The sequence below is a fragment of the Artibeus jamaicensis genome, unplaced genomic scaffold (genome assembly GCF_021234435.1).
Source record: "Artibeus jamaicensis isolate MK-2021 breed Jamaican fruit bat unplaced genomic scaffold, CSHL_Jam_final contig_923, whole genome shotgun sequence".
Classification (NCBI taxonomy): domain Eukaryota; kingdom Metazoa; phylum Chordata; class Mammalia; order Chiroptera; family Phyllostomidae; genus Artibeus; species Artibeus jamaicensis.
Window position 1 is genome coordinate 6,514,393 of NW_026522014.1, and position 24,919 is coordinate 6,539,311.

General features: G+C 40.1%; 1 protein-coding gene across 4 annotated transcripts in view; it reads left to right on the plus strand.

The window, feature by feature from the left end:
- Nucleotides 1-24,919, plus strand: part of UMAD1 (UBAP1-MVB12-associated (UMA) domain containing 1) — a 197,943-nt gene that overhangs the window by 146,837 nt on the left and 26,187 nt on the right. The window contains exon 4 of one of the 4 annotated variants that reach the window (XM_053655079.1): nt 14,217-14,468. The exons of the other annotated variants lie outside the window; for them this stretch is intronic. Coding sequence (XP_053511054.1) covers nt 14,217-14,450 — 234 coding nt within the window. The 3' untranslated portion in view covers nt 14,451-14,468. Of the gene's footprint in view, nt 1-14,216; nt 14,469-24,919 lie in introns of those variants that run through there. 4 annotated transcript variants of the gene reach the window in all.

The following is a 24,919-nucleotide window of genomic DNA, read 5'->3' on the forward strand; positions in this document are numbered from 1 at the left end:
CCTCCTGTGTGAAGTCCTACCTCAGTCTTCTGATTTCTCTTTGCTTTTATACTAACAGACACTATTTTGTTTCTACTGAGGAGGTAATATTTTTCTCATGGCCATTGTGAATTTTGCATCACATCCTTTTTCCATTTTTTTTTGGCAGGAGGATGCGCAGATCTAAATTTATGGCTCAATTCTAGTATTATTTAGGGCTCTCTAGGCTGTGTGTCTGCATACTTTATTTTCCTCTAATCTCATCATGCTCCTATTTTATATTTTTCCTGGACATTTTTAAATTTATTGTGAATTGTCTTGTTAGCTGCTTTAGATTCACTTTGTAGAAGAAAGAGTTAACACATGTACATATATAAGCATATTTATATAATAAGACATATAAAATATGTCTCTTTAAAGTATGCTTTTTAATTGGTTATGAGATATATAAAACTCCCAATTTTAATTTTCTTTCACTCTTCCTTGTAAAAATCCTGTTTGGTAAAATTATCCAGGAGGTTTTATTGTGAGTGTGTGCCGTCAGGCACCTGGCCCGGCGACTTTCCCCCATGCCGCGGTCTCACGCACGGACCTCCAGTCCAGCCCGATTTCCTCAGGATCCGTGCTGACTGGAGGGCACCCGGGAAGGAGCCTCTGTCCAGCTGCTTTCAGGCAGAGTGGACCTTGGGCATCTGAGACTCTGACCACTTGCCTCATCAGCCACTTCCCAGTTTCCTTCTACACACCATTTTTTTTTCATGCTCTACATATAATTTTTAGACAGTCTACTGGTTGGACATTACATATCAGTGTAGAGGGCCCAGGAAAAGCGACTACCTAATTCGGAGAGACGTTGCCTGGGGAGTAATGATTCCTCACAGTACTGAATTCACAAAGCCCCCACGGGAGCACGGATAGCAGTCGGAACAAGAACTTTATCTTCAGACAGACCTGGAGCTCAGGTCTTGGCTTGGCCGTGGACCAGTTTGGAACCTTAGAGAAAGTACTCAGCCTCTTAATTTTTTTTGCAATAAAATGGGAATGGTAGTAATCCTTGCAGAGTTACTATAAGAATTGAATGAGTCAACATGTAATATTTATATGTCTATTTACATATTGTCTGACATATACTGGATACTTGATAAATATTAGTTTCTTCTTAAATTGGAAGGGAACTATGGATGGTGCCTAGAAAATCATGCCCAAGTACAGTTGAAGGGATTACATTAGGAATTCCTCTCAGATGAGAATTACAGAAACCTGAAAGACAGAGGATTAAATTTAGGGCTTTATTTTACCCAGTTTGGTGGAAGTTGGTAGAAGCAGTGTCAGGAGTTCAAGTATGTCAAAGCCAATGTCGTATGAGTCTTGATCTTTTCTTTGTAGTTGCAATAAACCTGTTGCAGCTCCTGCCATCGTAGCTACTTTCTAGGAAGTTGGGAGGAGGAAGACAGTGAAGGGAGAATAGAAGTCCCTGTGTTCAGAAAATTTCCCAAAAATCTCTAACAGAGTTTTACTGGCCCTTGTGTGTCACATGGCCACCTGTCATGGCAAGGGAGCCAGTCTTTAGATTTGTACTTTGCTGTACCCAGAAAAATCAGGGTCCAGTAATGAGGAGGAAAGAGAAGATAAATATTGGATAGACTGCAAGCAGTCCCTGATATAGGTATCATCCCATTTTGCTTCTAGAAGCTTTATTTTTCCAACAGTAGGTACTGGGGGGAGATTAGAGAGAAATACCCAGTGATGATAACCGGGTTCTCTTTGGAGTAAGGAAGTTTTTGAGTAGCCAAGGAGGGATGGGAAATACAGAAGAAAATTTACTTTATTATCATATTTTGAATCTATGATAAGTTAGGCATGGTTCTGGTAGGAACTTTACATAATTATCTCATTAATTTTCACAGATGAGGTAGGCTCTATTATCTATGTATTTCGTAGAGGAGGTGACACGGGCTCACAGTGTGTTTCCCAAGGCCACACAACCAGTAATCGTAATGGAGCCGGGACTCAGACATGCGCCTGACTGACCATGAAATCTTTGTTTTGCATTGTATTGCTTTCCTGCACAACTTGGCAGAAGCCTGCTATCACACTTCGTCTTTATTTTCCAAAGTGCCTTGTACTACTAGGGTCTGCTCTAACTACATGTTGCCTGTATCTGCATACCGGCTTAAACAGCATCCTGTACAGGATGGCCGCTGGTGCCTGTTGAAAGGTGTGCAGAGGAGGTTGGGAAAGACTCGGTCTGCTTCCCTCCCGTCACCACCACTCAGAGGTGGTGGTGGCTGCTCCTGTATTTCTGCCTCCAGGGTTATTAGCGCCTAGGAACATTCTTTAGAACAAAGGGACTGTGGCAGAGCAGCAGTGACCAAACTCAGGGCATCAGAACCCAAAACTGGAAGCTGATAGAATGACTTGGCACGTCACTTCTCAGATCAGAAGCCAGGGGATTACTCTGGACTTCTCCCTCCACTCTAACCCAGCTGATCACCAAGTCACTCTTGTTTCTGCCGCCGTCTATCCTTTCTCTCCAGGCCCACTGCAGTTGTAGTCATTCAGTCCTCACCGTCTCTCACAGTCTACTGTAGAGTCTCCGAAGTGGCCTACTGATCCCCAGTCTTACTTTCATTAGGTTCATTTGCCACAGATCTGACCATGTAGCTGCCTCACTTGATGACATCAGGGGCCCCTCGGCTGCTTACAGGGTAACTCTTGTGTGGCATGCGCATGTCCCTTCAGGATCTGCCCTGCCTCCTGTGCAGTCATACAGGTCTGCCCTGTGTCACCACACAGTTTCTTTCAAGGCTGCGAGCATGTCCTTTCTCCTGGATTTTATCTGCACAGTTCTCTCCTTTTCCTGTAGAGCTTCCTTTATCCCCTCCCCTCGTGTTCACTTGGAAAATTCCATTCATCCTTCAGACCTCTGCTCAAATACCTTTCGTCTTGGATACCATCTTTGTCTCCCTTAGTTAGAGTCAAGTCCTGTCTTCTGCTCCCTCAGTACCTTTACAGGCCCGTGTCACACCATGACCGAGGGCTTCATGGGGTGGGGATCACAGTCGATTGGGCTCTGTGTTCCTGTGCCTAGCACTGTGCCTGGCATGTGTCAGCAGCACTCAGTCAATGTGTAATGTTTGTGCGTGCAGGAACGAGCGTGTAGAACGGGCCAGAGGCAAAATAACTTGTCCAGTTCTTCTCTTTAGTCTTTGTAAAGCTACTCCATCCCTCTGAATTGAATTATTCTCCCAGGTTCTTCCACCATTTCTGTTGGTTTTTCAGATTATCTTTGCTCATTTCCTTGGCCAGCTCCAAGATGATTCTGATTCCCAAGTCCTAAGAGGCTTTAGCTCTATCATATACTCCACATTTCCTCAAAGCTCTGTTGTGTTTTAGCTGTTTTTTTCTTTTTGTTGACTGTTTGGCATCCATTCCTGATTAAAAGTACATTTTAAATGGTATTTTTTAAATGATTCAAGAAATTTTTCTGTTGTTTTTAAGTAGTGATTCCTAAGTATCTTTTGTGGGTTTTGCCCCCCTTTAGCTATTTAGTAAAAGATTTTCTTGCACAAAATGAAGAAGCTAACAAATAAGTAAATAATAAGCATCTGAAGATTTTCTTCAAACCACAAGTATTATTGTTACTTCTTAATTTTAATTCCCAATTTTTAATGTACCAAATAATGTTTATATTCAATAGTTGCTTATATTATATGACAAGTTAAAGGCAATAACTAGAAGGGTATAAGATTCTTGAAAGCTGGAATCTTCTCTGTCTCAGTGCCAAAAAAACGAAGATACACTTGATACTTGTATTAAGTGTCAGATAAACGGTTGTTGAAAGCAGAAAGGAAGCAAGCGATGTCAGTAGCATTTCAGTTCACCAGTGCCTGGCCGGCCAGTGCCACAGTGAACTTGGAAGTCCAAAGTCAGTGAATGAAAATATCAGCTTTTGTATGCCATACCTCCAGAGACCCTGCAGAAAGCATACTGTGCAAAATGGTCACGGAGTTGATCAAAAGAGGTGCACCATTTTAAGTTGGATAAACCTTCATGAAGTGAGCTGTTTACTTTTCTAAACCTCCACTCCATGCCTGTTGATGTGCTTGCAGCTTCAAGAGTTGTAGTTTTGCTCTGAAAGAAACCTGGATTCAAATTCTGGTATAGAGTGATTTAATCAGCAAAAGATCTGATGAGTAACTTTGCATTTGCATTTTTATCATTGCCTAACTACAACCTGATTAGCCTGGTTTATAGATTATAATTCCCTAGTTTCTTATCCAAGTATATTTTTGAACTATCAGACCATTTCATTGATTTCAATAAATATTTCTCAAACACCTGGCTCTGTTAAACATTCGTGTTTGAAATCTTCTGGGTTATTACTGTGTTGAAGATTTGTGGTTTAAAAATATTTTTTGTTGTACTTCTAACAACTCATTACTGCAAGATTGGGCAACGCAGTTGACCATAGCTGAACTCCAAGACTGGAAGCTGCAACTGTGCCTTTCCGAGGTAGCCATCACTCAGACAAACTTTAGGGCATCACAAAGCTAGCCATCAATTAACCCAGTGAACCAGTTAGCCGTGCAGCTGCTTTCCTCAGTCAGGTGTTAGGAGTTTTACTAATGCAGAAAGGTGGCAGTGCTGAAGGCGAGTGTGAGATCTGAGAACGATGCGTTATGAATTATAAATTATAGATAAATTGTGGCTAAAAGCATAATATGTGTATATTAAGGTCTTCCTGGTATGTTTAACATACTACTTAATCCCATTATAAGTGATTACCATGAATATTCTCTTTGTAGCTCAAGATCTTTTTAAGTGTTTATAATTCTGCTTTTGGGTTTCTAATATATTGCCTGGAATCGGCAGTCAAATCAAACCCAAACTTGAAATTAAAATTTTCTAACAATAAATGAGGGAAGAAACAAATGAACTAGCATTCATTTTCATAAAATTATATCTTTCGAATTTGGTAGATTCAGATTTGAGGATTAAATGCTGGCACCTCTCCGTCACTTACTTCCCAACTAATGGTCATTCCTGCCTCTGCTCTTTCAAGTGGTTCGCTGAGTTTCACGTTAGCATGCAAGCCCTTAGGCTGCCTTTTATAGTTTCCTAAAGGCCAAAGAGCTTGTTAGCCTGGAACTTAGTGTATTTGGCTACTAATTTGTTTTTAGTTATTCTTTGCTTGATTTTTTGGAACTCTTTTCATGAGGAAACTCTATGATTCTTACCAATTAGTCATAAACCAATTTGTATTTAGGAGTTACATAATTTACTACTTTGGAACACTGTGATTCAAATAGCAATTGGTAAAGATGGGAATTAAATCCTCAGAGAAAAACTAAAGATAAGATCAGAAATGTGGCCAGGGAAGTACTTTAATATGTGAATACCTGTTATTAATAAAAATTAAGCATGACCTTCTTAAGATTCAATCCATGTTTTTAGTGGTATAGCTTTTTGTGTTTTTAATGTGTTCATTAACACAAAGTAACCTCAATAGAGGCTTGAGATTTGTTTTGCAGGAAAACATTAGGTAATAATTAAGAACGAGGTTTGTTCTAGTTTGTGAAATTTTAACTCTTCTAACGTGGTTGCTACTTGCCACATGTACTTATTAAGCACTTGAACTGTAACTAGTCTGAATTCAGATGTGCTGTAAGTGTATATATGAGGTTTCAAAGGCTTGGTATTTAAAAAGATTGTAAAATGTCTAATACATTTTGTTGATTATGTGTTGCCATGATAATATTTTGTATGTACTGGGTTAATAAAAAGTATTAAAATTAACTTTACCTATTTTCTTTAACTTTCTACAATGCCTCCTAGAAAATTTAATATTACATGTGTGGTTCATCTTACACTTTTATTGAATAATGCCAGTCTAATAGATTTTAAAAATTCTCGATATGTACAGTAAATATTAGTTACTAACAGCATATGAGGTCTGTCCAGGAGGTATCTGGCCATGTAATATAAAAAATAGAGACATTTATTGAAGAAGATACAAGAGACAAGAAACTTTGTACACAGGACAACGATGCCTCAGTCCCCTTCAAAGTAAGCACCCTGGAACCTCACACAGTTCTCCCAATCACCATCAGCTGCCCTGTTTTATTTTCCTTCATCTCATCAGCAGTCTGAAATCTCTTCCCTTTCAAAGGTGACTTTAGTTTGGAGAAAAGCCAGAAGTCACAGGGTGCCAGATCTGAGCTCTAGTGGGGCTGAGTCACTTGGGTGATTTGATGTTTCACCAAAAAACTGCACAAGATATGATGCATGAACAGGTATATTGTGATGAAGCTGCCAATTTCCAGCTGCCCATAGTTGCAGCCTTCTGAATCATATGAATAGTTTCTTCAGAGGAATGTTCCAGCTTAAGGCAAAATTAGATGCAAATTCTTTGTTCTGCATGCTCAGTCATTTTGAATGCAACAGCCACATAGTACTCATGCTCACTCAACAGTGTCTACCACCCTCACTGACTAGCACAGTGAAATCGGCATTGTTCACTCCAGTCCATTCCAGTCCATGCGCATTCCAGTCCATTCTCCTTAGCTGCCAGGTTGCATTGACGTCATGCAAACCGTTCATGTTATATTAACAATGGCTGGAATTTTTCTGGAAAGACTTCATATTTGATTCTCTTGAAAGATCAATTTTTTGGAAGTCTGGGAAGTGCAGTTACTCTGCTCTCTTCAAGGTTGAAGCAGCTCTTTGGAACAGCCAACCCTGATTCAGTTGACTGAGAGCAATCAAGAGACAGTTAATGGAAGGAAAACATACTGCTTTGTTGTGCAGCCCAAGTGAATGAACCACATCCACTGTTTCTCTAATTTCCACCTCTTCCCTGATGGCTTTTCCATGGTTCATAATCGGTTACAGTAACATAACTCTGAATAACACAGGTTTTCAAAGATCCAATTTATATACTACCCTATGACATAAATTATGGTGGCTTATTTACCACCCTTGAATAATATTTTATCACCATATCACAGATAACATTAATAACCAAAAATGAGGTTTTGGTTTTGTTCTTTTATAAGAAACCAGCTGAAGCAGAACCTTCACATTGGTGCTAGGAAGCAAGCATTTATTAATAATCAGCCTCTCTTTTCCAGGGAAGTTTAACTGCTTCCTTATGGAAAAAAATTATATAAAATATATGCATATGTTATTTTAAATTCTTTAATTTATCAACTGCTTGACACCAACCTAAAGGGTCTTGAAGCACTGACACAAGTAGAATGAAGTCACATTATATTGGGCAGAGAGAAGCAGTTGAATAGACTTGCATAATAATAAAACCTGTAAAAGTCATTCTGTGAAGATAAATGTAATACTTGAATTAGTCATATATTTTCTCTAAAAAAGTAATCAGTTAATCTTGTTCCAAAGAAACCTCTGAGGCCGGAAGTTTTCTAACACCTTTCGTCTTAGGCCATCTTTTGTATCACATGCAAAGGACCATACAAATAGCATGAAATGAGAGAGTGCTTTTCAAATTTGACAAATACGGGCCCTCTTTTCTCCAGCTGATATGCATGCAAGGTGCAGGTCTGTATCTCGCCAGCTGACAGGGTATTTGCTATTGACCTAGAAGGAGCTTCCAGTTTATCTATGTGCCTTAATGAGGAAGGAGGTCTAGAAGTAACACAAGGGAGCTTATTGTGCATAAGAAATAGCCACAATGCTGTAGTGGATGCAACTATTGCAGATTTGGATAGTTGGTCTTTTCACCTTGCCCTGGATTCCAGAGATGGTCCTCTTCTTTCTGGCAGTTACCTGAGGACATTTTAGTAAGATCTGCATGAACATGAAACACTTCATGTTCACATGGTAGGTGGAGGGGGCATTGTCTTTTCTGTCATTTATCATGAAAGGATGCTTTGTTAATATTTTTTTCTAGATGCTATCTCTAGAAAAGATTTTTTGCCTCTGTATTCTCATAAGCTATTTGCTTTTTAGAAATACTTGTCTCTGAGGTTGTAGTACTTGCAATATGTCAGTGAACATTTTTATTCTTTGAGAGAAGTGTTAATATCTTTTTTATTCATTAGGAGGGACTTCTGTTTTAAACAAGGCACAGGATTTAAAAGATGATATCAATGTTGGGATAATTTTTATAACTTTCTAGTCATATGCTCACATTTTTATATTGTTGTACTTCATAATTCCTTTATATGTCACTAAAACATTTTCTATTGCATAAAAGAAACCAAAATTCCATAAATAACATAAATAGGTCATTAATTGAGCCACTTTTCCCCCTTACAACTGCCAGATTTAGTAAATAAAAACACTGAATGCCCAGTTAAAATTCAATTTCGAATAAACAGATAATTTTTAGTATAAAAAATTTAGTATAAGTTTGTCCCATATGATATTTGAGTCATACTTAGACTTGGAAGTCATCATATTGGATCTTGCAAACAGAACCGTAACTCAGCTCTCTTACGAACTCCAAGAACCTGAGTCAGTTCTGTGCCTGGCCCTTCGTGGTGCTGTTTGTTCCGCACGCTGTCCCCACGAGGCACTAGAAATATGTGTCATAGGTCCAATTCTTTGAAGCTCAAGTGCTTCACGTATCTTTCCCCTTTTGTCCACCTCTTCTGGGGGAGTTAGGAAGAGGCACACTCTATTCTCATCTTGCCTGTTTCTCATTTTACGAAAGAAGAAAATGCCCTTCTAAAGTGGCAGCCCTGACTCTGCAAGCTGAGATGACACCTGTAGCAGAATTGGGACTTTCTCTCTCCCCCGCCTCTGTTTCTAGTTCATTTAGTGTGAAATCTCTAGCAGTATAATTACATATTAAAAATCTTTAAGAGGGAAAATGTGTTTCCTGTGTTCTTTGTAAATGTGGAGGGCAAATAGCTGAAAAGTGACTTCCGAAATGAACACTGCCATCCAGGTGAAAGAGTTTAATTTTCCTTTCATCTCTTTGTTTACCTCTGGCACCTTTTCCTTTCAGGTTCTCTCTCTCTCCTTTCACTTCTGTACATTCTACCCCTAGGGCTGCCCTTTGGTTTCTCTGGGATAGGAATGGAGTCAGGGTGGAGGTGAGGGACAGAAAGGGGGAGGAGGGCATTCTTCTCGCAGTGGCCTGGTGCTGCTCCTTCCTTGACTGGTCTTCCTTCAAGAAAACCTATCTGTCTTGTGTTCTATCCCCTCAGGGTGTACCCAATTATGGAAGTTAGTTAATAAATTAATTCACAATGAGATACTCATTTATATTGATAGCTTAAAGCGTTAACTCTTCTCAGACAGCATTTGCATTTTAATAGATGCTTTTAATCCCAATCTCCAAAGAATGAATAATCCTGGCATGATATATAGCAAGTATATACTTTACAGTAGCAAGGCAAAAGTATTTCTTAAAAATCTGGGGAACTTTTAATCATCACTGAAATAGCATTACTTAGGTGCTGCCTGTAATGTGTATGTACACGGGTGAGTCAGAAATACCATTTGATCGCATAAATTGGGGTTTGTTTTTCTTCATCTGAAAATGTCCCATGTTAGGAAATTGGGGGTCAGTATAATGACTCCACGGTACCATCCGTGCCCTAGACTTCTCTCTTTCTGCTCCATACCTTTAAGGTGTGGCTTCTGTATACCAGGTTGCAATCAAGAGGACTGCTATGTCCCCAGTCACAGAAGACTGAGGCAAAAGCAAGACCCCTTTAAATAACTTCTTAAAAAGCCCTATCCCATAGCTTTCGCTTATATCTTATTGGCCACCTCTACCAACAGCGATGGCTGGAACCGCTGTTGTGAGTCACATGGCCACATATGTAACTGTTGTGTAGGAACAAGGGGAAAGCCCACTGACATGCAACTTGTAATCTTAAAACAGTTCAAATTAGGGCATAGAATCTGTCATCTTTTACCCTGGCGGGTGTGGCTCAGTGAATTGAGCACCAGCCTGAGAACCAAAAGGTTGCTGGTTCAGTTCCCAGAGGGCACATGCCTGGGCTGTGGGCCAGGTCCCCAGTGGGGGGGGCACACGAGAGACAACCACATGTTGATGTCTCTCTCTCTCACTCCCCCTTCCCCTCAGTCTAAAAATAAAAATCTTTAAAATGTATTTCGAACTAACAGTGTATTTTAGTTAATATTATAATACGATTTCCTTTAAGATGCAATTATTTTAATGCAATATAAGGTCTTATAAGACCATTCAGAAAATATTTTTAGCGTTCCCACTGTACCCATAGTGCCGTACTCAGTGCCAAGGAGATGAATGAATTCTTTTTCCCCTTAAGTGTTTCATCAGTGTAATAGTCCAGACAGAAAGACACATGAAAATGTAAATGATGGTGTATCATAGCCTATTATTAGTTAGCCATATAGTAAAAACTCAATCTTATAGGCTGAATTCTGTATGGGAAATTCAGTATTTATAGTCACCGCTATAGGTACAATGGCAAAGAAGGCCTTCTACAAAAGGTAGGAGACAGTCGCTCTGAACAGGCGAATAGGAGTGGCTGTGGCAGGCTCTCACCTCTGACTTGTACCACTTGTTGAGGACATATATGTTAATATATTTAATATTATTATGTTATTTAAGTATTTTAGTATTGTAAAATACTGTGTTTATACTTTAGAAACAAATCTGCTCTAACTTCATATATTTATAGAGAAAATTTCAGTCCACTAGCATAAATCTAAAACCACTTGTCAACTATAAGAAAATGTTGGTATCAAAATTCTGAAATCCACGGTTGAAGCAGAAGTAATAGTAACCCTAAACTGGATCACATATTTTTAGAGGGAAAGGGAGCGTTCTGTGGTCATTGGTGAAGGGGCGTCTGGCCCAGTGGGGTGTTGTTGGAGGCACAGATGCGACTCTACACCTGGGAAGACAGTTCAGGTTCCTAGTGTTGATGGTTACCAGCAGCAGAAACTCCCATTCAGGTGGATATGAAGTTAGAAATACATAAATATTACAATGCCATCCTTCATGGGTGGTTTGGAAAATAGACTAGATGACTTCTAGGGGACAAATGTTTGTCTCAGGAAGCCATTTTCAGGCCATTTTGAATGTGTCAGTTTATTGAGTAATGTTTAAAAACTGGTAGAACAAAAGAGTTCCTTTGCCATTTACCACTGCCATCTTGTTTGGGAAAAAAAAAATCTATGAAAGCACCCTGGCTGGTATAGCCCAGTGGATTGAGCACGGGCCCGTGAAGCAAAGTGTCACCAGTTCGATTCCCAGTCAGGGCACATGCCTGGGTTGCAGGCCAGGTCCCCAGTGGGGACACATGAGAGGCAACCACACATTGATGTTTCTCTCCCACTTTTTCCTTCCCTTCCCCTCTCTCTAAAAATAAATAAAAAATATTTTTAAAAACTTATGAAAGTGTTTTATCAAATTCAAAATACTGTCACTGAATTCTTTCTTCATTTGAGTTTACAGCCCAGTGATCTAGGAACCAAAGGGGTTTTTGATAGTTGCTGGTCAGTGAAATGGATGAATGTGTTAGAAGCCTGTGGCCAGAGCTCCGGGGCCCTGGAGCCTGCGTTCAGTAATAATGACAGCAACTATTACTTATTCCTCTTCTACTGTGCCTACTTCTGCTGCCGAATGCAGTGCATGCACATTTAGTTTTCCCCATTTTTTTTATAATTGGAAAAACTGACACTCACAAACGTGAAATGACTTGCCCAGGTCACTTAGCTAACATGTGGCTCACACTTGAATTCAGATGTATTGGACTCAATCCCAACACTTAACTGCCAAGTCACTGAGTCAGTACTGGGGCCACAGCTCTGCCTCAGGCTTCCCAGAGTGCCTAGTGGTGCGCTCACTGCCGCTCGGTCACCCCCCAGGGACCCATCCCGGCTGACCTCCGTGTCTCTGCACAAGCTCGCACGTGCAGGGGTTGCAGGGCTGCCACCAAAGGCTTTGATCTAGGAAGGAAAGGATGCAGCCCCTGACCTGCCTTGCCCTCCACCCTGCCTTCCTTCCTGCTCCTCGCCTCCCAGCGCTCCGGCTCCTCCTCAGCACGTGCACAGTCACTAGGACAGGCCTGCCTTCTGCACGAATCCCTGGCCAGACTAGAGGGAATTAGGACCAGAAGTCGATTGGCCCAGATCACCTAGGCCACTGAATGTCAAAGTTTGACCTCTATTTTGTATGTGTTAGGAGGTCACTGACAATAATGATATTTTAAAATTAGGATGGATAAAAATCAGTGGTTTACCTTAAAAATACAAAAGTGAAACACTATTATAAGGGGTAAAATTTCTAATTGTATTATATTGACCATGTAGTCATGACACTTTCTACAGAAACATTGTAAGTGCATTGTAGTCTCTCCCAATATTTTCATGTTCCATCTGTGGCGGTTCTTATATAGCAGATGGCAAGTTTCCATAACAAATTTGGTGATAAGGTAAATTATTTAGGAAATGTATTTTTCCTGGTGAAATTTCCAAATTGTCACTTAATGGACAGCAGCAGCCCCTTACACATCTGCGTTTAACAGGTGGTCTGGTACGGGTGGCGATAACTGTCTAGTGCTTTGGGAACAGGTCATTTCTATTTGACTTTAATTTTTAAATTTATTCATTCAGCAAGTGATTTTTAAGCATTTACTTTGATCACAGTTTTGTATTACCCCTGGCCACGTGGGAGGGGAATACAAAGACACTTAGTACAAATCATGTACATCTCTGGAAACAAAATTAAGGTTCATTGTCTTTGTCTTGTAAATGTAAGTGAACAGAGAAACGATAATGCTGAAACCTGAGCTAGAAATGTAACCAGTTTCATACCATGGGTCTGGCTGACAGTACTCCCCCTTTTTATTTTAAAGAAAGATACATTTCACATTCTGATGTAATTTTTAAGAACAATTTTGTATACTTTTCATTGATGAAAAATAGTGTGATGCAAAGGTATATGTTGATTTAATTGACAGCAGCCCTAATAAAACAGTAGAAGAAACACGCAGTATCAGCCTTCTGGATATCCTTGGTCAGGGAGGATTTAGGGGCTCGAGTCATGTGCGACTCATCTTTTTCCTGACATTTAATTACTCACTAAGTCTGGCCAGAGAGCCTCTTGTTTGTCCTCTCCTTTACCTCTCCTGTGCCAGGCCCAGCGAGGAGGCCCTTCTCGTCCCTCATCTGATTTATTACAGATTCATGACAGATCGTTCTTCCTCCTGACTTTTGCCTTTCTGGTCCATCTTTCACATGGTGTCATAGGCTTATACTTTAAAAAAAGAAAAGAGAAAGTATTCCCATCCTCCTGCCCAGAAATCTAGTGTTACCCGTAGCGAACAGAAACCAGTGGCTTAGCCTGGCATTGCCACCGGGGCTGCAGTTCTCTCCAGGCCCATCTAGGACGGCACTGCACCTCGTACTCCCTGCGAGAGTCTACTTCCACTTCCCCGACATGCCTTCTGCTTGCACAGCACTCTTCTCCGCTGGCTGCGTGTGGAGTGCGGCATGTCCTTTCCACCACAGCCACTGTGGAGCGCAACCCTGGCTCCAAGGCCAGCCCAGAATTTGACTGTTTCCGGGGTCCCCCCCATCAGAAGTCAGTTCTCTGTTTTAGGCACTCCCATACTACACTGATTTTCACCTCAGGCATTCTCAAAAATTTAGTTGTATGTTCCAGTGCCTCCTTCTCTCTTTTCTTTTCTTTCTTTTTGATAATATGTGTGTCTTTTTTGCTCTGGGTCCCCAGTAACTTGGAACCAGTTCTGCAGCGTAGAATCACAGTCATTCCAGTTCTTATTTCCAACTTATTTTGCTTCTATTTTCCTTGTTCCTGATTTTCTACTTCAATGTTTCCTTTATTCTTCTATTGGATAGAATAGAATATTGCCTCCAGTCTTTGTAGGCAGAGATATAATAGGCCTTGAGTGAATGTAAGTAAGTGTACAAACTGCACGCATCCTCTCTGAGAAAGTAGGAACTGTCTTGCTCACCTTTGTATTCCAGCACGTGTCTTCAGCGGGTAGGTAGATGGAATTGAATGGGAGCATATCTCTCCTTCCTTGTCTTTATAAGTATTTGCAGAAAGGACTTCTCATTTTTGATGAATAAGAAAATCACCCAAACATTCTCTGGTATGGATAGGAGAACATTTGTTTTAATTATAAAAAATAAATAAGCCCTTAAGATGTATAATTTTTTGTTGTTAAAAATGAACCCTTATATTTCTCATTTTTTTTTATCCTCACCTGAGGACATTTTTTCATTGCTTCCAGAGAGAGAGAAAGGGGGGCAGAGAGAGAAGCATCCATTGGTTGCCTCACAGGCACCTGGACCAGGCATTGTACGTGCCCAGACCGGGACGGGACCCGCAACTGGGTAGGTGCCCTGGCTGGGAATCAAACCTGCAACCTTTTGATGATGAGATGATGCTTCAACCAACTGAGCCACACCAACCAGGGCTCTTTTTCTCATTCTCAATGAGCATATTAAGGTTACACAAATACTAATGATGTCGTAGGTATGCATTTATAAGGAAATCCATGTGTATTAAGTTAGATACTCTGGACTAGTATAAATTGGATGCTCCTGACTAGCAATTTGAATTAAGCTTACACTATTTTACTGTGATTTGGTCCTTGACCATGTCCCTATGTCCAGCATGTCCTCATCTCACAGCTGGAATAGCCAGAACGTTCCGAGTAGCCGTCTCCCCCAGAAACTCACTCCTCTTATATATTGCTGAAAGTACCCGTTGGGGATGCTCGTCTGTGTCTCTGTACTTTTTAAAAATTATCTGAAACATTTGATCATAAAATCAAAACCAGGAACAAAAAAGTTCTACTTGTTAGCTCCATTGATGTGCTCTGTGTTCCTTTGAATAAAGGAAGTCAAAGTAGTCTCTAAATCACAGGCCAGTTTCGACTATTCTGAAATTTGATTACTTAGTTATGCGTTGGTTTTAGGCTCATTTTTTGCTGATTATGTGAATCAGACTCCCCACTGAACCTCCCTAGTGACCTAGGCCAATGTACAGAGCTCGGGGCTGGGAACTTCAGTTCCCTCTGTGGCTTTCGACAATTACCTAACTTTCCTGTATTTCCTCATTGACACCAATGGGATAATCGCCTTTCATACCTCGTAGGAGTATTGTGAGATTAATTAATGTTTGTGAAGTGTTTTTAGGATCATGATGAAAGGTATTAATTTGTAAGCATGTGGTATTATTATAATTATTAGTAGTAATAGGGATGGTTGTTTAATGCAAATTTTCATCTAAGTGTAGTGTCATATTTTCAAAGGACAATCTTTTTCTTTGTGGCCAGATGTGGATACAATTAACCCTTTACCCTTTATTTTGAAGATACAATTAGCCAATTGTGTATGCAATTAGACGTGTATGCAGTTTTTGCCAGAACAACTAATTACAGCCTTGGTAGAAAGTCCCTTTGAAAACGCTGGCCCTTTGAATCTGGGCTGCCCCTATCTCTGTAATAAGCAATTTGTGCTGAGCATATTTGGGGGCCGCAGAGTATCCTGAATATTGAAGAATTGCTTTTGCGGTTACTGGAGGGTTTTACTTTCTTGAAGCTCTAGCTTTGTGTTTTGCCATCAAGCCTAAAAAGCCTTTCACATAGTTTTGGTTTCAAAGGTTTTATTGATTTTTTTAATCTTGACATTCAGCTGAAAGATTTTCCACAGACTGCATTTTGTGAAACAGGTTTTTCTTTTGTAATTTTTTTTTCTCCCTTGAAAACTCCATTTCCTCTCTGTCTCTGATCCAAACATAGCATCTCCTATTCCCCTTACTAAATAGTGAGTAAGGAACGGATTAGCACTGATCCTCGCTTCCCAGATATGGCCTCCTGACACCATTTTACAGGGGCCTTTTAATCACTGTAATGTAAATTCTGTTTATGCAGAAGAGAAGAAAGAGCACTGGAGAGACAGGAAGATATGGTTATACCCGTTTGTCTCCACTGATATCCTGTTATTAAGTGACAGGGAAATGTTCATGGCTTTTAATAGTAAAGTTTAAAAACAGCCTCTTTTAAGACGTCTCTACTCTTTAACACTTCCTGGCACTGATAATCCTTGAACTTGACTTTGTGTAAGGCACCATCCTACCACCATGGGAGACTGAGAGATGAGCTAAGCACACTTGTTACTTTCTAGGAGCTTGGAATAAATTGGAGATTAGAAAGGTGCTCAGGTCCTCGGACTGCAGTGAGTACCGTACAAACTGGGTGAGGGTGAGGGTGGTAATCACCGTGACCAGGGGTGACAGCAGAAGCTTCTTATTAACCACATTAGATGAGACAAGAAGGAAAGGTCAGCTTTTGATAGACAAGAGGGAATGTTTTTGTGTGAGTGAAGGCCTGAGCTGCTAAAACGCAGGCAGGTTCAGGAAGAGGGATTGGTTTGGCTGCAGTGGTAGTGACCTTGAAAAGGAAGTACCAGGAGATAAGACTGGAAAGGCAGCTTGGAGCCACACTGTGGAGGACCCAGAAATGTAGGTAGAGAAGTGTATACTTCCTTCAGCTGCCAATATGAAGCCAGTCCATGGTTTTGGTAGGGTGACATGAGCAGAGTCCGGCTTTGAGATTCAGCAGGCTGCAGCATGGCACAGGAAGTGCAGTGGGGAGGGACTCGAGGAGAGAGGCATTCAGAGAGGAGGCCAAAACCGAGACCAGAGTCGTCTCTGCACTGTTAGCACTGGGGGTAAAAAACAGAGTTATTGCATGCGTGAGGCGTACTGCGGGGTTCGTATTTCTCGATATTGGCCACTGTCCTGAAGTAGAGGTGAAGGACTGCGAAGAGCTGGGTCAGGATGACTGGGAAGAAAGAGGGGCGTGTTCTCCATTGAAATAGGGGTGTCTGGGGGAGAACAGATGTAAGAGCACTGAGTCTTGGGAATTACCACACATGGCACGTTTATACACATTGACAGAGACAGCCAGGTAGAAGATTAATTCTAGCCATCCAGTGTAGTGTTTCCAGTAAGAACTGTGGAAAAGAATTACATTTTCTCTCGACAACAAAATCGACTTTATGTTGCCAGTGCATCTTATTAATATGGCAAGTGAGATAATATAACTAGAAGCTTAAAGGAATTAAATATATTTCTAAAAGTCTATTAACCTTCACAGTATGAAAAACTAATTGGAAAGCTATATATATATGCTCAATGTCCAAAACGTAGCTCTGCATATCTGCTGAAAGGTATCTTTGGTGGTTACTTTTTCAAGTTTCTATTGGAAACACTTGAACTGAAGAAGCCAGAGCAAAAGAGTATTCACCTATCTAATCTTAGGGAGGTCTGCTCTCCATCTCCTTCTGTCAAACCCTCATTTCCAGGGAGATTCCATGGATAATTTATCATGCCATCAGCCTCAAGAATGTGCAGCTCTACCCAAGTGTCCCTAACGGCCCTGGGTAATCTAATATGATTCTGTCATCCATAAATTTCCTATCTTCTTTCCAGCCTCTTCACGTTTTCAGGCTGTACCATTTCACTGAACAATAAATCTCATAATTAAGGGAGATATTGCCAATTATTAAATGAACCTCTCAACCTTCGTAAAATGAAAACTCTGTAATCCATAGTTAGTTACTCTATGTACATAATTTCAGTTGCCTTTTTCCTCAAGTAATGAGACATTGTGGGAAGACTATAAGCTTTGGAATAATATCTAGTTATCTTTTCTGTAAAATGCAAATAATGAAAATGTATCCCGTTGTTCAGGCTGAATCTTTGGACTTGTGCTGGCCCCTCTTATCTCTCAGACCAACCTCCAAGCCTTCAGCAAACCCTGTGGGCTCTGCCTTCAGACACCATTGTTTCTCGCCCTCCTCAGGGCCACCTGGGTCCAAGCGACCATTCCTCCTTCCTGGATCACTGTAGTAGCTTCTTAACTCCTTTCTTCTATTGTTGCTGCTCAACCGTGTCAGTGTAACAGTGTCCAAACATGTGGAGAATTTTTATAAAAATATATTTGATCCAAACAGAGGATACACCTGGAAGCAAGATCTCAACACATTGAGAAACACGCTTCCTAGAATAGCAGCCTACCGCTTCTTTTATGCTTTTGGAATTAAAGAGGGAGCCCTAAGGAAGATTACGTGAGGGTGGAAGATACCAAGGCAGGGACTGTATTTATTACCGGACAGTTAACAAGATCATGTGCTCTCTGGAGGCTGGTTTTGCTTGCGGGGCCTGAAAAGAGGTGTTCCAAAGGCATGTTAAACTGGGTGCCCAGAAACAATGGACAGGGCTTGCTTAAGGCAAAGATTACTCTTATTTAAAAATACATGCCTGCAGAGTGGCTACCCACCTGGACCCTCCTGGTTGGGAATTTAGGATCGGGTTACTCTGTGAGGTTGGTTACGTTCTGTAGAACTCCTTTTTGGTCCACAGCAGTCTATTATTCCCCTTTTTCCCCCCATGTGTGTGTGTGTGTGTTTTTTCTATTATCAACTATGCAAAGGACACAGTGATTTCAAATGTAAGACAATCACTTTCAAGTTCAAGTCAAACCTCAAAGTCTCCCAGTAGCCCCTTGTGTCCTTTTCTGTCCACTGCACCCCCATTTCCGTTCACTGCACCACCCTCACTGCCTCCTGCCTGTTCCTACTCCTGCCTCTGAGCCTTTTCATTGGCTGTCCTGGCCTGGCGCACCCTTCCCTCATCTCCTACAAGTGTTTTTTCAGTTATCATCTCAAGAATGCCTCTCTATTTAAAATCGTAACTCCCACCATCAGTAGCCTCTTGTACACGCCCCAACTGAGGATCAACCCTGCAACCTAGGTTATGTGCCCTGACCCAGGATCAAACCGGCTAATCTTTTGGGGTTTGGGACAGTGCTCAGCCAACTGAACCACCCTACCAGGGCTCTGCTTTATTGTTCTTCATAGTACCTGTCACCATCTACTGCTACATAGCATACTTCACCTAATTTTATTGTATGTCCTTCCCAGTGCTCATAACAATGCCTGGCAACAGTGGGCGTGCTCAGCAAATATTTGTTGAAATGAATGAACACAGCCATACTTTTAGGCACTGATTATTAAATGCAATTACATATCAGAACAACAGATATTTGCTCAATACATGTTCAATCTTTCACTTTCATGTCTCAAGGAATAGCATACGGACTTGCACACAGCATTCTGAAATCACATTTAACATAGTCTTGTGCACAGAAGTTGCCATTATTTACCATGTGGCTGTACAGCTATAGTGTGCTGGTGCCCCCAGAAAGCATTCTTCCATTTTTCTGGCCACTCATTCAGGCTTAGGGGATCTTCCTGCAATTTGTCTGTTTGAGATTGTGTTACTTAGAAGGAATTAAATAAATCTGGCATTTACAAAAACGTTAGACCAGTCTTAGTAATGGTTTCCAGACACTTAAACTTATAATATTTTCCATCTAGATAAATTTATATCTACTCCAAACTTTTATTTCAGTTCCACAAATTATTTTTCTAACAGCGTCTATGGAACAAAGCTTGTCAAAAGCTTTTTTCCAATGGAATCTAGGAAGTACTTTTTAGTAATGATTGCTTTCTTACTAAACAATATATGTCTGCTTAGAAAATACTTTGTCAGGTACAAAGTTATTTTTATGCATGTAAAATACATATACATTCAAGTGGGTAAATTATTCAAATACTAAATCAAAAATTATTAGAAGTGATTAGTCAGATAAGTCACTCATCTTCATTGTAATTCTGTAATTTGTGTCTGTATTTTTATGTTTTTGTTTTGTTTATGTTGATTCTGGTATTTGATGTAACAAGTTTTGTGACTTTTAAATTTCATTATGGATTTTGTCTTATTAAGAAAAATTTCTACATTTTAAAAGGAATTTTGCAGTTACTTTTAAATGACATCTTTTTGTAACCTCTGCCTTTTTATATTTAATCTGTCTTTGAGATTTGTAGTGTTCATTTCACTGATTGATACAACACATTTATCGAGCTCCTACACTATAGGCATGAATAAGACAGCCTGGTCCACCCTTATGGGGCTTATATTCTGGACAGAGAAATGGGAAATAACTAAATAAAATAATTCTACCAGTGATAAGTGCTGTGAAGAAAATAAATCAGAATTGTGTGCTGGCATGACGGGCAGCAGAATAAGATAAAATTCTTAGGTAATGAAGGAGATTATTTGTCCTGCAGTAAAGGGATTTAAAACATTTGTTGAAATGGCTGATCTGTGTGATCTTCTGTCAGTTATTTTATGTTTTGGGAGGGTTGCAACATTTTAGTAATTTGTATTCTTTCGTTCCTATGGATAACATCTTGCCTTTTTGTTTGTTTTTTATCCAATGATAGGGAAGATGTTTTTATTTACGTAAATTGTTATTTTTAACATTCTCTAGTCTAAATCTTGCTTAACCATCAAATCCAAAAATTACATCTTTTGTTTTTTTCTTTGTAACATGTAATCCTCCACATTCCTTCTTACTTACAGTTTTTACGAATGTAATGTTAAGGGTTAGATTTTGTTAATTGTATTAAATAACTCTTCTTAATCTGGATTCATAATTACAATAATTACACTACACTAGACTTACCTCTAAATTCAACTGCCTTTAATGCTTACTATCCATTTTGATGCAATCATTTTCTCTTCCCGAATTTCTAAATTTTCATGTTAAATATCTTTTGGGTAAATATTTTTAAGTGGCTTGGATATAAGTTCTTACATATTTAAAACAGGCTTTCTGTTGTCTTTATACACGAAATTTTATGTATATGTATATATATTTATATACATACATATAAATAGTACTCAGCCATAAGAAAGGAGGAAATCCTGCTATTTTGACAACACAGATGAAACTTGAGTAAGTGAAAAAAGTCGGGCAAAAACAAATACTGTATGACTTCACTTATATGTGTATTGTAAAACAAACAAAAAGAAAACCTAAACTCATGGAAATAAAGAATAGGTTGGAGGTTGCCAGGGTGTGGGCAAGATGGGGAGATGCTAGTCAAAGGTACAAACGCCCAGTGAGAAGATGAGTAAGTTCCGGGGATCTAACACACAGCATGGTGACTAGCGCTAACAACACTATTGTATATGTGAAGGTTGCTAGGAGAGTAGATGTTAAATTTTCTACACACACACACACACACACACACACACAGCTATGTGAGGTGACTGAGACTTAAGTAACCTTGCTGTAATCAGGTCAAATATGTATGTAACCAGATCATGTTGTACACCTTAACCTTATACAACATTATATGTCAATTATAATCAACAAAGGGGAATAAAAGAGTAGCATTTACTTCTTAGTGAATAAGGGAAAGGAATGGAGGGTTAAAGAATAAACTTCATAGTTACTAGTGATGTTCTGTTCCTTAAACTGAGTGGCAAAATACAGGTGCTTGCTGTATTTTACTCCTATGGCTTATGTATATGTTAATCTTATCTCCTCACTGACATGAAATAAACAGTGGGGAGGTGGAAAGAAGACATCAAGAATGGACAATTCTTTGAGGCATTTTACTATACAGAAGAACAAGGCAATGCAGCAATAGGAGTAGGCAGATATGGGTAAAATGATTTAAAACCGTAATAGATGTCACAGCATGTCGGATGCTAATAGGAGTGATTTAGTACAGAAGTGAAAAGTCATAATGAGGAGAAAGAATGGGCCAATTTTCAAAAACAAAGTTTTTGAGAAGTGATACAGTGTACAAATGAGTGGTTTGGCCTTTGGGACAGTCCATCCAATTTCATGGAGGTGGGGGAAAGAATATGATACAGTTGCAAGTGGGCTGGTAGACTTGTTGGTGGGAAGTTGAAGATGATCTCTAGAGATTTTTGTATTATTGTATGTATCTTTTACACTCTTAACCTGCTTTGTCCAAAGAAAGAGTTATCAGTCAGGGGAAATAGTACTGTTTAAAGCTAATGTGTTCATGTCAGTGCTTAGTGAATCCTCAAGTTTAGCATCCCTACAGAAGTCAAGGAATTCCATCTGGTATAAACTGTCAGCATAAGGTAAATCATCCTATTTTTGTGTTATTGCATACAAAACCATGTTTTCACACACACTCACTGGATCACTGGCAAAGCTGGCAGGCAAACATCTTGGAAAAGAGAATGTCAGAGAAAGAATTGGGCAGTATTCCCATCTGGAACATTCCGAATTAGTTCTATTCTAAGAAGAATGAGATACATCTTTCTTTATATCCAACCAGAGTTTTGTTTGCTATAAAGACATAACTCCTTATGTTTTGTTCCCAGTCTTCTCTGTCCTCCATGATAGTTCTTACCAGCTTGTGTTGTATCAGTAAATGCATACAAGAGCTCATTCAAAAACCTAGCATCCAACACAGGAAGGCATACACTTTTCTCCATGACCATGTGTAAAACAGAAATGATGATGGCAGGGCATGATAACAATGACAGTAAAGAATGTAATTTTTGTATGGTGTCTCTGTTGGGTATGTTAGGGAAGCAAAACCAGTAAAGTTTAGGTTTTATAAACCAGTCATCTTCTGAATACCTTCACATGCGTTTCTGCCCTCATTGCACATTGAAATACCAGACTATTCGTGTACTGAGGGCATGATGCTCAGAGACTTAGCTGTGTGAGCTCCAGTTCTGCCTCTGTAAAATGAGGGTCTCTCTCTCTCCACACACACACTCTCTCTCTCTCTCTCTCTCTCTCTCTCTCTCTCTTTCTCTGTATTTTTTGGACCATAAGATGCACCTAGGTTTTAGAAAAGGAAAATGGGGGAAAAAACTTTAAGGCAAAAAATGTGGTAAAATATTTAATAACATAATGTTTCACCAATGTAAATGTAAACAGAACTCAACCACAGCATTAACAACCATCATTCCTCCCAAATTTGGAGTGGGTGCATTTTATAGTCCAAAAACTATGGTAGATAGTAGATACATAGATAGATATCTACATAGATGTAGATAGATATCTATATAGATATATGTATATATTTTCCCCCCTTCTTCACAGGGATGTTATCAAGAGCAAATTAGGTTATGGATATGGAAATACTTTGTAAATTAGAAATTGCTACCTGTAATGGTTTTTGTAGTCATCATTCAGTTTTTGTTGTTGTGATAGCTACATTTCTAATCTAAAAGGTTGATCTTAACTCATTTTCAGAAGCATAACCAAGACCTAGAGAGGTATAAAACCTGATCTGCCATCACTAATGTGAGCATAAGAACTTAGGACATTTATAACTTTTAGTGTGATGTGTCAAAAATTTGGAATAATTTATTGAGGTCTAAAAAATATAGTATTATATTACCTGATAACCTGTGGGCATGTCCCTGATGGTGTTGAGTAAAATACAGCAAGGCAAATATTCACAGAGAAAAGGGCATTATCTAGAGACAGCTATAATTACCCTAAGGAAAAAGTAGAGTACATCTCTAAGTAATGCGTATTCTTCAGAAGTCTTGGTTGCTGGAGGTTCACTGTTGCTTCTTTCAGCCTTTCCTGAGATAGTACCTTTGCCCCCGTGTCCCCAGTACCTGTTCTGTGCCAGGCTTCGTTCTCAGGGATGGGGACAGAGTACAATCAGGAACAGGACAGACGTGGCCCGCGCCCTCCCAGGGCTCTCAGCCTGTGCGGCACAATGGCAGCCACAAGACCCCTGCAGAGTCTGTCCGTGACCATGCACGGGTGTGTCAGGGCCATCGTCTGCCAAGTGGAGAAACTTGCCATTTCTGAAATATATTTCCATCCCATACAGCTGGCTCTTCAGACAGCAGTCTGGATGCACAAATTTAAAAGTCTCTACAGTGAATCTACTTTGCAGAAACTAAATAAAGCCTTGCCACTTTAAGAAGAAAAAACACAGGATGCCATTTAAGTCCCCTCCCTGCCTTGAAAGTCGAGCACTTGACCGAAAAGTTTGTAAAAGGTCAATTGCGTGGGTATGTGGGTGTCCCTGTCAGGGCCCACACTTGCCTGTTCTTGAGATGCAATGCCAAGATGAGCCCTCTTCCTGGCTCAATTTGTCATTGGGTGCTCCTAGAACTAAAATGATTACTAAAGATCGGCACTGTTTTCTCTGAGGAATGGTAAACCTATTTTAAAATGAAAGATCCTCAGAACTTCTGATCTAGAAGTGTCTAGAGCTTTCTGTATATCCCTATTTCTATTAACCAGTCTCAGCATGGATTTGCAATGAGGAATGCTACTCTTGTTTTTTACACATAGAAAATGAAGAGGATCAAGTGAACTGCCTGTAGCCATGGGATGTAATGTTATCTGACATTTTATTGTGCTGTGTATTTGAGCCGAGTGAGAACTTGTTCGTGACCATGGGACTAGTAGTAGGCCGGAGAGCCTTACACACCTATGGAAAAAGACTTCACAAAAGAGCTGCTCTGTTTTCTGCAGTGGAGGTTCCTTACCACCTCATGGTTCTCAGACAAAATCCTTTCCATCGAGGAGAAAGTTCTAGCTTCCGTGCCAGATGGACGCAGGTTACAGCCCCACACCCACAATGCCCTGAACTGACAGTAGGTGCACAGCTAACGTGCCCCCGGGCTCAGCAGGGGCTATTCCATAATTGCTCAACTCTTCGTACTCCCAGATTCCCAAACTAGCAGGGGTATCTCCCTCAACACACAGTTTTACAAAATTATATAACTGAAAATTGAGGTTTGCTTATAAGAGTATGCTGAATGAGATGCTAATTCTTGTTTTTAGGACAAATCAGTCCTTTCCTGCTTGCCAAGAGGAAGGAATGAATGCTTTCATGTAATTCATGAAACACGTATCCTAGATTCATAGCCTTCATCCATCCATCCCCCTGACTGAGTGAAAATGCATGGCTGAAGTTGCTCTGGTGAGCCCGCGGGTTCCCTCCTCCTCCTGCTTCCTTGGCCTCGGAGGCTGGTCCGGCCTTCCCGGGCAGCCCTTTTGTGGCCACCTGCAGGTGGGACCGCTTCAGAACCTCCATCAGAACCCCA